Consider the following 13,416-nt stretch of genomic DNA (forward strand, 5'->3'; position numbering starts at 1 on the left):
CAGCAGCCTTAGCATCTCATGCCCGTCTCTGGGGTCCGCGCTTTTAGCCGCGGCTCACGCCCACCTCTGGAGCTCCTTTAAGCAGCTCTCTGTATCCCCTCTTCTCACACACCAGGAAACAAAGAGGGAAGAAAAAGTCTCTTGCCTCTTTGGCAGGTTCAGACCTTTTCCCGGACTCCCTCGCGGCTAGCCGTGGTGCAGTAACCCCTTCAGGCTGTGTTCATGCCGCCAACACCAGTCCTCTCCCTGCGCTCTGCCCAAGCCCGAGCCTCAGCTCGCAACCCCGCCCGCCCCGGCGGGTGAGCAACTTTTCCCGGACTCCCTCCCAGCTAGCCGTGGTGCAGTAACCCCTTCAGGCTGTGTTCATGCCGCCAACACCAGTCCTCTCCCTGCGCTCTGCCCAAGCCCGAGCCTCAGCTCGCAACCCCGCCCGCCCCGGCGGGTGAGCAGACAAGCCTCTTGCGCTGGTGAGTGCCTGTCCGCACCGATCCTCTGTGCGGGAATCTCGCCGCTTTACCCTCCGCACCCCTGTTGCTGTGCTCTCCTCCGCGGCTCCGAAGCTCCCCCCTTCGCCACCCACAGTCTCCGCCCATGAAGGGGCTTCCTAGTGTGTGGAAACCTTTCCTCCTTCACAGCTCCCTCCCACTGGTGCAGGTCCCGTCCCTATTCTTTTGTCTCTGTTTATTCTTTTTTCTTTTGCCCTACCCAGGTACATGGGGAGTTTCTTGCCTTTTGGGAGGTCTGAGGTCTTCTGCCAGCGTTCAGTAGGTGTTCTGTAGGAGTTGTTACACGTGTAGATGTATTTGTGGTGTATCTGTGGGAAGAAAGGTGATCTCCGTGTCTTACTCTTCCACCTTCTTCCCCTCATCCTCCACATCTTCTTATCCATTCTTCTGTCGATGAACATCTAGGTTGCTTGCACGTCTTGGCTGTTGTAAACAGTGCTGCTATGAACACTGAGGTGCATCTGTCTTTTCAAATTAGTTTGTCTTTTCCAGATATATGCCCAGGAATGGGATTGCTGGATCATATGGTAACTCAGTTTTTAGTTTTTTAAGGAACCTTCTTACTGTTCTCCATAATGACTGCACCAATTTACATTCCCACCAACAGTGTAGGAGGGTCCCCTTTTCTCCACACTCTGTCCAGCATTTATTATTTGTAGACATTTTGGTGATGGGCACTCTGACTGGTGTGAGGTGATACCACATGGTAGTTTTCATTTGCATTTCTCTAATAATTAGCGGTGTTGAGCATCTTTCCATGTGCCTCTTGGCCATCTGTATGTCATCTTTGGAGAAGTGTCTATTTAGGTCTTCTGCCCATTTTTTGATTGGGTTTTTTTTTTTGATATTGAGCTGTATGAGTTGTTTGTATATTTTGGAAGTTAATCCCTTTTTGGTCACATCATTTGCAAAGATTTTCTCCCCTTCTGTAGGTTGTCTTTTTGTTTTGTTTATAATTTCCTGTGCTGTGCACAATATTTTAAGTTTAATTAGGTCCCATTTGGACTTCCCTGGTGGTCCAGTGATTAAGACTCTGTGCTTCCACTGCAGGGGGCATGGTTCGATCCCTGGTTGGGGAAGTTCCACATGCCATGTGGTGCAGCCAAAAAAAAAAAAAACCAGAATTGGGTCCCATTTGGTTTTTTGCTCTTATATCCATTACTTTAGGAGATGGATCCAAAAAATATTGCTGTGGTTTATGTCAAGGAGCATTGAGATGGATCCAAAAAATATTGCTGTAGTTTATGTCAAAAAGCGTTCTGCCTAGGTTTTCCTCTAGGACTTTTATAGTATCTGATCTTACATTTACGTTTTAAAACATTTTTTACGTTTTAAAACAAAACATTTTGTTTTAAAATGTTTTAAAAACATTTACGTTTTTAAATCCATTGAGTTTATTTTTGTACATGGTGTTAGAGAATGTTCTAATTTCATTCTTTTACATATAGCTGTCCAGTTTTCCCAGTGCCACTTATTGAAGAGACTGTCTTTTCTCCATCGTATATTCTTGCCTCCTTTGTTATATTGGGTTGGCCAAAAAGTTTGTTCAGGTTTTTCCATAACATTTACAGAAAAATCTGAACGAACTTTTTGGCCAACCCAATATATTAATTGACCATAAGTGTGTGGGTTTATTTCTGGGCTTTCTATCCTGTTCATTGATGTATGTGTCTGTTTTTGTGCCAGTACCATACTATTTTGATTACTGTAGCTTTGTAGTACAGTCTGAAGTCAGGGAGCATGCTTCCTCCAGCTCCGTTCTTCTTTCTCTGTTTCGACTGTCTTTTGTGTTTCAATACAAATTTTAAAATTATTTGTTCTCTGAAAAATGCCATTGGTAATTTGATAGGGCTTGCATTGAATCTGTAGATTGCCTTGGGTAGTATGGTCATTTTAACAATATTGATTCTTCCAATCCAAGAACGTGGTTTCCATTTGTTAGTGTCATCTTCAGTTTCCTTCATCAGTGTCTTGTAATTTTCAGAGTACAGGTCTTTTGCCTCCTTAGGTAGGTTTATTCCTAGGTATTGTATTCTTTTTGATGTGATGGTAAATGAGATTGTTTCCTTAATTTCTCTGATATTTCATTGTTAATGTATAGAAATGAGACAGATGTCTGTATATTAATTTTGTATCCTGCAACTTTACAGAAATCATTGATGAGCTCTAGTAGTTTGCTGGTGGCATCTTTAGGATTTTCTGTGTATAGTAGCAAGTGGTCTGCAAACTGACAGTTTTACTTCTTCCTTTCCAATCTGGATTCTTTTTATTTTTTTCTTCTCTGATTGCCATGGCTAGGACTTCCAAAACTATGTTGAATAAAAGTGGTGAGAGTGGCATCCTTGTCTTGTTCCTGGTCTTAGAGAGAATGCTTTCAACTTTTCATCATTGAGTATGATGTTAGTTGTGGGTTTGCCCTATATGGTTTTTATTGTGTTTAGGTTATGTTCTCTATATACCCACTTTCTGGATAGTTTTTATCATAAATGATGTTGAACTTTATCAAAAGCTTTTTTTCATCTATTAAGATGATCATATGGTTTTTAGTCTTCAGTTTAATATGGTGTATCACATTGATTGATTTATGGACATTGAACAATCCTTGCAACCCTGGGATAAATCCCACTTGATCATGGTGTATGATCCTTTTTATGTATTGCTGGATTGGGTTTGCTTTTAAGCTCAAACCTCAGTTCACAGATTTGTTAATAGTGAGAGCTGTCCATTCTGTAACTTCCGAATCAAGATAATTATTTAGCTGCTTTGAGAATTATCAGCACAATAGTTCTGTACTTGATGACATGCATGGGAGATGCAAAAATCCCTCAGCAGTTTTGTAAGTTTTTACACTTGACTATAACTCAGAAAAACGGAAAATTTTATTAACCATTTCAAATTTTGGTCTGTGCTGTTTTTACCAATTTACTTCTAGTCATTCCAATATTTCAGATATATCCATGGGTACCCACTGAAACACTATTTCCATTTGAAAGGGTAGATTTCCAGAATGATGAAAAAATGTGAAAGTCAAGAAGAAGGAGAGAGACAGTATCTTACAATATATATAGGAGAAGGAAGCAAATCCCTTAAGGAAATAATACAACTTTGAGAAGAGTGCCATGACTGATTTAAAATAGCATTCAGTACCACCAGCTCTGGATTAACAGAAACATATACTCAAGTTATGAGAAGAGTTGTGGCCTAAATGCTCTATTTTCACAGCTTCTTTACAGTTTGCACCGTAACATGCAGGTATTGTTGAGCCCAGAGGGACATCATTCACATATATGATTTCAACTGGTAGGAATTCCAGTTAGCATTACACTAGAAATTTCAAGGAAGAACTTTAAGTCACAAACCCTGTTGAAACATCCCCAAATATGCATTTACCAGAAACCTAAACTGGCTTTACCTGAGTGATAAAATAGTCCTGATTGATTATTACCTCTGAGGGCCTCAGCTAGGTGTAACATCAACTATTTCAGCCTACTCCCTGAACTCTCTTTACAAACACAGTCAAACCACAGAAAATAAGATACTTTTTTCCAACAAGATATTTGCTCACATGCTGCTTCACAGGGCTACCAAGCTGTCCACTAGTTTATTTCACACCAGGAGAGGGACTCAGCTTGCCTTCTGGATTAGATCTTTCCATCAGAAACTTAAGACTATGCAGTGTGCCTTTGGGATACTAATAGTGCTTATTTTGCAGTAACGTTTTTATTGATATTAAGGCCTTTTTAAGACAATCGTTGAGGATTCTGGTATAACTGCCACATCTTATAAATTCCATTTCTCCTATTTTTTATGGTGATGTAAATAATTGATGGTGACTTACTTATGTATATAAGCTTTCTATGAAAATATTTCTAACTCAAAAAATTTAATTGATTTAAAAATATTTTCCTTTTTCTAAAAAGGATGTGTGCATGTAAATGTATGTCTACATATACAAAGAGCCTTCCAAATGTTTTATTCCTCCCCCCATAAAAGTTTATAATTTTCTGAAGTGTGTAGAGGTAACAATATTTAATGATATGAATATGTCATAATGATAATCAGAATAAGTGGATTTTACCGGCTTGTGTTACACTTACATATACCTTATATGGGCCAAATGTTTTTGCCAATAGTCTGCTTATTTCTTCACATAGGGTTCATGTCTGTACTAGCTATGCATGAGTTTTTAGACATTTTTAAGTTTGCTTTTCTCTTGTGGTAAGATATAATGTGCTTCAGTTTGAATACCATTCTTTAAAAACCCAGGGAATCCAACTTATATTAGAATACAAAGTCGTAATGATGATGTGTTTGTGCTCATGCTGATGAAGTACAGCTGAGCTCTTGAGATTTTTTTTAATATTCTTAGTATTTGAAAGGACGTTCAAGGTAATACTTAAAAATATATGACTTGTATTAAATGTGTTTGTAACTGGTAACAGATATTATTGCCAAGTATACCTACAAAATAAAGGAGGTCTCATAAAAGGAATTAATTCCAATACTACTTTTCCTTTATTAGCTTAAAGGAAAAGTGCCCAGATGTTGAATGAATTTTATATTAAGACCTCAACTGGAAATCACGGCTTCATTTCACATAAAAGTGGGAATTGTGTATTGTTATAAGTAATGTTTTAAGATAAACTGTGTTTTTAAGATTTCGTTTTGTGTTTCAACAAAGGAAATTGCCGCATTACAGACTTTTACCATAGTTCAACTACCTAAAATGTTTTTCCTTACATACAGCTTCAGTTTTAAAACCACTGAACATGGGGTCAGTTTTCTTACAAATCTAATACTAATGTAGTTCTTTTATAACCATTTTCTGGATGTATTAAAAAAGTTATGTCATAACCTTGGCCCTTACAATCATAATTACCTACCTTAGTGTATGTGAAGATATTTTACTTGTAATTTAGTGAAAACTGTGTATTAAAACATGTCCTAAAATTCAATAGTATAAAAACATGTCCTTCTAAAATTAAATAGTATATCTGTAGTGGAAGCAATTCAAGTTTACATAAATGAGTTCCAGAAATAATTGTTCCAACTTACAGGAGAGTAACAAAGTCATAATGATGATTGTATGAGATTTCTTTTATGCCTTGATAAGTTAGTTTATATTTTTTCTTTTAATTCTCAGATATTGTTATACTTGAAAAAATCTGTAGTCTAAGCGTCTTGATGTCCATCCCAAGTATAGTCAATGAATTACTAAATAATTTTAGAGATTATGTCTCAGATTGTATGTAGTAATCATTTTTAAAATTTGTTAAGCACTTACTATGGGACAAATGTTATGCTAAGTATTTTAAATACAGATAACAGAGATAACTTAGTACATAACATATATTTATAGTTGCACATGTAAAATATATTTTATATAATAGTTTCCATATTATATATTAATGTTTTGAGTAGTTTAAATGTAACTATAAGATACAGGTCTAATAAAAATATTTTTTTACTTTTTATTTTATATTGGAGTATAGTTGATTGATTAACAATGTTGTGTTAGTTTCAGGTGTACTGTGAAGTGATTCAGTTATACATATACATGTATCTATTCTTTTTCAAATTCTTTTCCCATTTAGGTTATTACAGAGTATTGAGCAGAGTTCCCTGTGCTATTTAGTAGGTCCTTGTTGATTATCTATTTTAAATATAGCAGAGTGTACATTGTCAATCCCAAACTCCCAATCTATCCCTCTCTCCCCCAACCCTTCCCCTCTGGTAACCATAACTTTTTTCTCTCTGAGTCTGTTTCTGTTTTGTAAACAAGTTCATTGGTATCATTTTTTTTTAGATTCCACATATAAGTGATATCATATGATATTTGTCTTTCTCTGTCTGACTTCAGTTAGTATGATAATCTCCAGGTCCATCCATGTTGCTGCAAATGGCATTGTTCCATTCTTTTTTATGACTGAGTAATATTCCATTGTATATATGTACCACATCTTATTCTTCTGTTGATGGACATGTAGTTTGCTTCCATGTCTGGCTATGGTGCTGCAAGGAACACTGGGGTGCATATATCTTTTCAGATCATGTTTTTCTCTGGATATATGCCCAGGAGTGGGATTGCAGGGTCATATGGTAGCTCTATTTTTTTAACTTTTTAAGGAACCTCCATACTGTTCTCCATAGTGGCTGTAACCATTCACGTTCCCACCAACAGTGCAGGAGGGTTCCCTTTTCTCCACACTCTCTCCAGCATTTATTGTTTGTAGACTTTTTCATGATGGCCATTCTGACTGGTGTGAGGTGATATCTCATTGTAGTTTTGATTAGCATTTCTCTAATAATTATGTCTTCTTTGGAGAAATGTCTATTTAGGTCTTCTGCCCATTTTTGGATTGGGTTGTTTGTTTTTTGGATATTGAGCTGCATGAGCTCTTTGTAAATTTTGTAGATTAATCCCTTGTCAGTTACATTGTTTGCAAGTATTTTCTCCCATTCTGTGGGTTGTCTTTTCATCTTGTTTATGGTTTCCTTTGCTGTGCAAAAGCTTTGAAGTTTCATTAGGTCCCATTTGTTTTTGTTTTTATTTCCATTTCTCTAGGAGGGATCTTGCTGTGATTTATGTCATAGAGGAAAACATAGGCAGAACACTGTAAGAGTTTTATAGTGTCTAGCCTTACATTTAGGTCTCTAATCCATTTTGAGTTTATTTTTGTGTTAGGGAGTGTTCTAATTTCATTCTTTTATATGTAGCTGTCCAGTTTTCCCAGCACCACTTATTGAAGAGGCTGTCTTTTCTCCATTGTATATTCTTGCCTCCTTTGTCAAAAATTATCTCTGGGCTTTCTATCCTGTTCCATTGATCTGCATTTGTGCCAGTACCATACTGTCTTGATTACTGTAGCTTTGTAGTATAGTCAGGGAGCCTGATTCCTCCAGCTCTGTTCTTCTTTCCCAAGATTGCTTTGGCTATTCAGGGTCTCCATACAAATTTTAAGATTTTTTTCTTCTAGTTCTGTGAAAAATGCCATTGGTAATTTGATAGGGATTGCATTGATTGCCTTGGGTAGTATGGTCATTTTGACAATATTGATTCTTCCAATATTTTTTCTTTTAATTCTCAGATATTGTTATACTTGAACATATCTGTAGTCTGTAGTCTGAGTCTTGATGTCCATCCCAAGTATCATCATTGAATTACTAGAGATTATGTCTCAGACTTTAAAAAATATTACATAGTTTTAAATATAGACAACAGAGAATTTAATACCTAACATTGTTATATTTAGAGTTGCACATACAAAACATTTTATATAATTGTTTATATATTGTATATTAATGTTGAGTTTATATAATACAATGTAGTTATATATAAAATATAAATAAATGTAAATTTACTATACAATACAGATCTAGTCATAATTTTATTTCCCACAACCCCTCTGAAATAGGTATTATTAATGTCAATTTATAGAAGTAAGTGAGACACAAGAAAGTTTAGTAATTTACCCAAGGTCTCACAGCTAATAAATGATTGATAGGATTTGAATCAGTAAGCTGTGCACCCATTTATGTTGTTGTTAGCCAAGTTTATGTTGTAATCCCACCAGTAGTCAGGCCAAAAATTAGGTTTTAAAAACTTAACTCACGGGCTTCCCTGGTGGTGCAGTGGTTGGTTGAGAGTCCGCCTGCCGACGCAGGGGACACGGGTTCGTGCCCCAGTCCAGGAAGATCCCACATGCCACGGAGCAGCTGGGCCCGTGAGCCATGGCCGCTGAGCGTCCGGAGCCTGTGCTCCGCAACGGGAGAGGCCACAACAGTGAGAGGCCTGTGTATGGCAAAAAAAAAAAACAAAAAACTTTAACTCACACATTCATATAACAGTAATTGCTAAGCTGAGTTTGGAGATAGCCAATCATAAAAACCAAATGAGTAGTGATTGATAGAAGAGGGTACTAAGAATTCTAAAATTGTAGTAGAGATTTCAAAACCTGGATTGTGATCATTTTTCACATGAATTTAGGAAGCCACTACGTACTTTCTGTACTTTTTTATACCAGCAAAATCAATCTCTGTCTTAGATTCTTGAGCAGCTCAGACCTGTAAAACCAACAGATGGGATCTGAGGGTTTTTTTAAAGTTATGAAAGTGGTACATACACATTAGAGAACAAAGTAGAATTAAAAAAAAAAAACAAGAAAAGTCACTTAGAACCCTGTCATCAGTAAGGAACATTATTGCCATTTTGGAGTCCTTCTTTCTAATGATCTGTCCATACACATGTTCACACAGTGGAGATCATACTCCTCCACAGTACAACATAGTATCATAAGTTTCTTACCACATCATTAAATTTTTTTAACATCATTTTAAATTATTGTATGATAGTCCATTTTTATATGCTGTCAAGCTATTGCTTCTCACATCTTTCTCCCCACCAAAGAGCTAACTCCGAATGACATGGGGACTAGGGATTTAACTAAAAGTGGACAATCACGTGCAGGAAATTGCTTCGAAGTCTGTATTATTTCAACGATTTATAGAAATTTTGCATTTTACTTGGTATATCTACATTTATTTTCATATTTAAAAATATTAACTCTCTCATATCCTTGAGTAAAATTAGTGCTCCAGGAAGATGTACTGTTTATAGCCTGTGGCTCCACACCTTCTTGCACTTATTTGGATGTTGTTGCCCTTGCTCATAGGAGTTCAAAAATACCATGAGCACGGACAGCAGCACCAGAATAAAACGTGTCCTTCCAGTCACATTTCTAAGGATGACAGGTATTCAGGTACAGAAATCCCCATAGTGCTGGCAAAATTCATAGTCATTCCAGTGTACTCCAAAACTACAACATAGCAGCTCTGGGAGAACTCAGAGAGGCTCATCTGCTGTTTCATTGCTCCTTTGCATCATCTACACATTACAAAGCGAATAAGGACCTGGTATCTCCTCTTTTAGACATTGTGAGAAAGAAGTGGAAACAGTGAAGGCTGTTCATGAGTTTTAAGAAGAGGGCTTGGCTTTAAGTGCTTTGCTGTAATGATCAGCATGAAAATTGCCTTTTTTAACGGCTTTTACTATTAGTTCAGGTTGTAACAGATCTTTCTTGTTAATATCTTGCTTAAAAGTTTCATATAGAACTAGGCAGTCACTACAAATTCCAGGTTTTTGTCCTCTTCCACATTTGAATTCCTATTAATTCATAGTAACTGCTGTTCTATAGCACTGTAGTATAGTGGTTATCATTACAAATAATACTTAGTAGATTTGGAGAGTGAGAATTATGAAAGTAAACTGCTTAACTCAAAGTCACTCAAAATCTTAGTGGCCAAACCGAGATGCATCTAACCAACCTCGGTGCTCGTCACCGACATCCTCATCTTGAAAAGTTGTAGCTGTCAGTCAGTTACCTGGTGCAGAGCTATACTATCCAATTAAAACAAACAAAAAATTAAAACGTTCCAAATTGAATAAATATTCAGCAATAAATAGAAATGTATATAACAGGTGGCAAAAAGTTGCAACAAAGCTTTCACGTTACTTCCATTTGTGGGCTCTAATACATGATACAGTTCAACTCTGGGCATTTGTAAGATTCCAAAGAGATGTCAGCACTGTTTTGGGGAAACAGATTTTGAGTTAGGGCAATGAGGACTAGGATTAAATGAGTTGGGATATATGAGTTTTGTGTTTAAAAGGGAAAAAAATCTATCTTTTGGAAAAATTAATCTTTGCTTCAAAGTTTTTTCTTTTTTTACTGAAAAAAAATCTATCTTTTGGAAAAATTAATCTTTGCTTCAAAGTTTTTTCTTTTTTTACTGAAAATATCTTCAAAAATCTATTGTGATTCCTTCCAGAGATGGTTTGAATCATTTCCTCTAGTTGGTATTACAAATAGATCAGAGATACCTCCACTCCTCTAGCTAGATAGTTTTGATTTAATCATTTTGTGTGTGTGGGTGTGTGGGTGTGGGTGTGTGTGTGTGTGTGTGTGTGTTTTCCCTAACATTTGGTTTAACCTAACTTAGCCTTCCTGAATTATGGTTAGTACTTATTTTTTTTCAAGCAAAGAATAGCTTTCTCAAAATTTATCATCTGCAAATTCCATTGCATTTGGCCAGTATTAATTATAGCAGCCTCACAGAGTGGATAGATTTCTTGGGGGGTTTTCCTGGTGACAGGTGCCATCTACCAAGATCAAAGACACATGTTTATTACATCTAGAAGTTCTAAATCTTAAGACTTAATTTCCAATTATACTATTAGATGGGTCTCTCGCTGCCACAGCATCTTTCCCAGTTTAGTAGTATTCATAGCTGTACTTTTCAGAGATGCTTGATGTTCATGTCCCCTTCTCAGTATTTAGACAGAAACAAAATAACAATATTAGAAAAATTCTTCGAAAATTACCAGTAGAATACAAGGAATTTAAACTTGTGTTTAATTCTAGATACTTTTCTCACCTAAAAGTTAAGTCAGAACAGACAATATTTCAATGTATAAATTCTGTGGTAACTGATTAAAGGAAAGCTTACTAGAATCTCTAATAGTTTTTGGAAGTAATTAGAAGCAAAGCATAATTTATTATCCCTCTCTGCATGACATAATGGAAATACTTAATAGAAAAATAAATGAAATCTCAAAACAGTAAGAAATGCAATTTACTAGACCATAATAATTTGCGATATTTAGTTACAGATACACAAAACAGTATAGACTTTAGCAAGAACCAGAAACTAATGTGTGTTCTTATGTATGACCAGAGTAAGCTTTATCTACAGCTATAATATTTTTTTCAAACTGGATATCATTCTGTAAGAAAGGAACAATTAGAAATAAGACTATCATCCAATTTTGTGTAGAACTAAATATTTTCATCCTGGAGGCTTTTGTGTATGTTATATTGATATTACTAGACTTGCAAACAGGATGATATATATTTTTTTACAAGTTACCTTCTCAGAGAAAAATATCATACTTATGAGAGAAATATGAAATAATGTATCAGATAATTCTTTATAATTTACATTTGATTATTATTGAAAGTATCAGCTTATAATATTTCCATAGGCCATCAGGAAAGTTGGCAAGGGAGCAGAGACCCAGAGGGACAGGATGAGGACAGGAGTCAAGAGGGTTCTAGCCTCACTTCTTCATTTATTTGTGTCCTTGAATTTGGCACCTGTCAGTGGTCTAAGAGGAAAAACATTAAATAACTGTTGGCGTCTACTGTATCTTAAACCCATAAATGTTTCATGGAATAAATTTGACAACTTTTAACCTTTTTTAAAAATCTAGGCTTTTGATATTAAGTACCAGATACAGATAAATGGAAATCCATGATAAAAGTGCCACCTCAAGTTACTAGCCCATGTCCTGGTGATCTGTATGGGATGGTGGTCTATTAACTAACTTTCTTTTCTCCTAATAAGATTACTTTCCATTCATGGATACCAGTGTCATTGGGTTTAACTTTGAGAAACTATTATCAGGGGACTGATCTGGAACCGAGTTCTCCACTAATGTTTTTGCTGGCTTTGCTTTTTCTCAGGCTAAGCGTTCTACATTGGAATCTGGATAAAGTATTTCAGCAAAGCACTGAGTTTACTTCTGTCCAACCTATTGACTAATAGCAGACTCAAAGCATCTACTATTTCATTATTTCCCCCCTAGCATCAGCAAGGTATCACTTTACAGCATTATTAACTTGAAAAATATGCCACAAAGCATATTTCTCAGGAGTTTTGCTCTGACATGGGTGGGGTGTAGGACCTGGTGGGCATGTTCTGCCAGGAGTATCCACGAGCTTGTAACAGTTTCCTCTAGTAGAAACTTCCCAAGCAAGTGCCTCCACCATAGTAGAGAAGGGTGAGCTGTATTGCCAAAATGAAAGCTTTTCTTTTTCAGTTATTTTTGGTTTTTTCCTTCTGTATCTTTTATTTCATATGGTTTAAAGAACAATATGTAGAATTGGGGAAAAATCTGTGTTAATTTCTCAGTTAACTTTCCAACACACCCTACCTTAGTTTTCTTGAAGTTCAAAATGGGGACAATATAACCTATCCAACCGTAGTATATAAAAAATGGAAAATGGTTTTTGTAGAAACAATGAAAAACTTTTCATATAAAATAATGAGATCATACTCATGTATAATATCTTTACTTTTATCTCATTATTTAAATATCTCTTTAAAAATCTATGCAGATGGTTCACAAGCACCAGCCAGACCTCCTAAACCACGACCCCGCAGGACTGCACCAGAAATTCACCACAGAAAACCCCACGGGCCTGAGGCAGCATTGGAAAATGTCGATGCAAAAATTGCAAAACTCATGGGAGAGGGTTATGCCTTTGAAGAAGTTAAGAGAGCCTTAGAGATAGCCCAGAATAATGTCGAAGTGGCCCGTAGCATCCTCCGAGAATTTGCCTTCCCCCCTCCCGTCTCCCCACGTCTAAATCTATAGCAGCCAGGACTGTAAACACCAGAACACAAAGCAATTGCTGAATATTCCAGATGTGTGGAAAGGAGAAAAGTGAGATGGAATTCAAGAGAGAACGTCTCCTCCTCACGTGGCATCTTGAGAAGAGAAAGGCTCGGAAGTGCTGCTTCTCAGAAGACAGCTTCTTGCTCAGGATGCCAATGGCCACGGCTTCCTTATATTTGCTAGCCATACTTTTAAATCAGGGTTGAACTGACAAAAATAATTTAAAGACGTTTACTTCCCTTGAACTTTGAATCTGTGAAATGCTTTTCCTTGTTTACAAGTTGGCAAAGTTGCAGTCTGTTTTTTAGTTTTGTTTGGGGACTTTTTTGATACCTGTACTGTGTTCTTGATAGACCCTCTGTACAGTGGTCAGGTCTGCTGTAACATTTTCTACCAACTCCCTTGCTGTCTGCCTGAACAGCTAAGTCACATATTCATTTTGATCGCTCCCAT

General features: G+C 36.6%; 1 protein-coding gene across 2 annotated transcripts in view; it reads left to right on the forward strand.

Annotated features, from left to right (window-relative positions):
- The window catches only part of CBLB (Cbl proto-oncogene B), a 208,584-nt gene that overhangs the window by 194,945 nt on the left and 223 nt on the right, over positions 1 to 13,416 (forward strand). The window contains exon 19 of one of the 2 annotated variants that reach the window (XM_024735359.1): positions 12,683 to 13,416. This exon is cut by the window's right edge and continues 223 nt beyond it. In XM_024735359.1, coding sequence (XP_024591127.1) covers positions 12,683 to 12,942 — 260 coding nt within the window. In that variant the 3' untranslated portion in view covers positions 12,943 to 13,416. The remainder of the gene's footprint in view (positions 1 to 12,682) is intronic. The other variant, XM_024735360.1, reaches the window with a different exon arrangement.

The sequence above is a fragment of the Neophocaena asiaeorientalis genome, unplaced genomic scaffold, assembly GCF_003031525.2.
Source record: "Neophocaena asiaeorientalis asiaeorientalis breed wild unplaced genomic scaffold, Neophocaena_asiaeorientalis_V1.1 scaffold136, whole genome shotgun sequence".
NCBI classification, from domain to species: domain Eukaryota; kingdom Metazoa; phylum Chordata; class Mammalia; order Artiodactyla; family Phocoenidae; genus Neophocaena; species Neophocaena asiaeorientalis.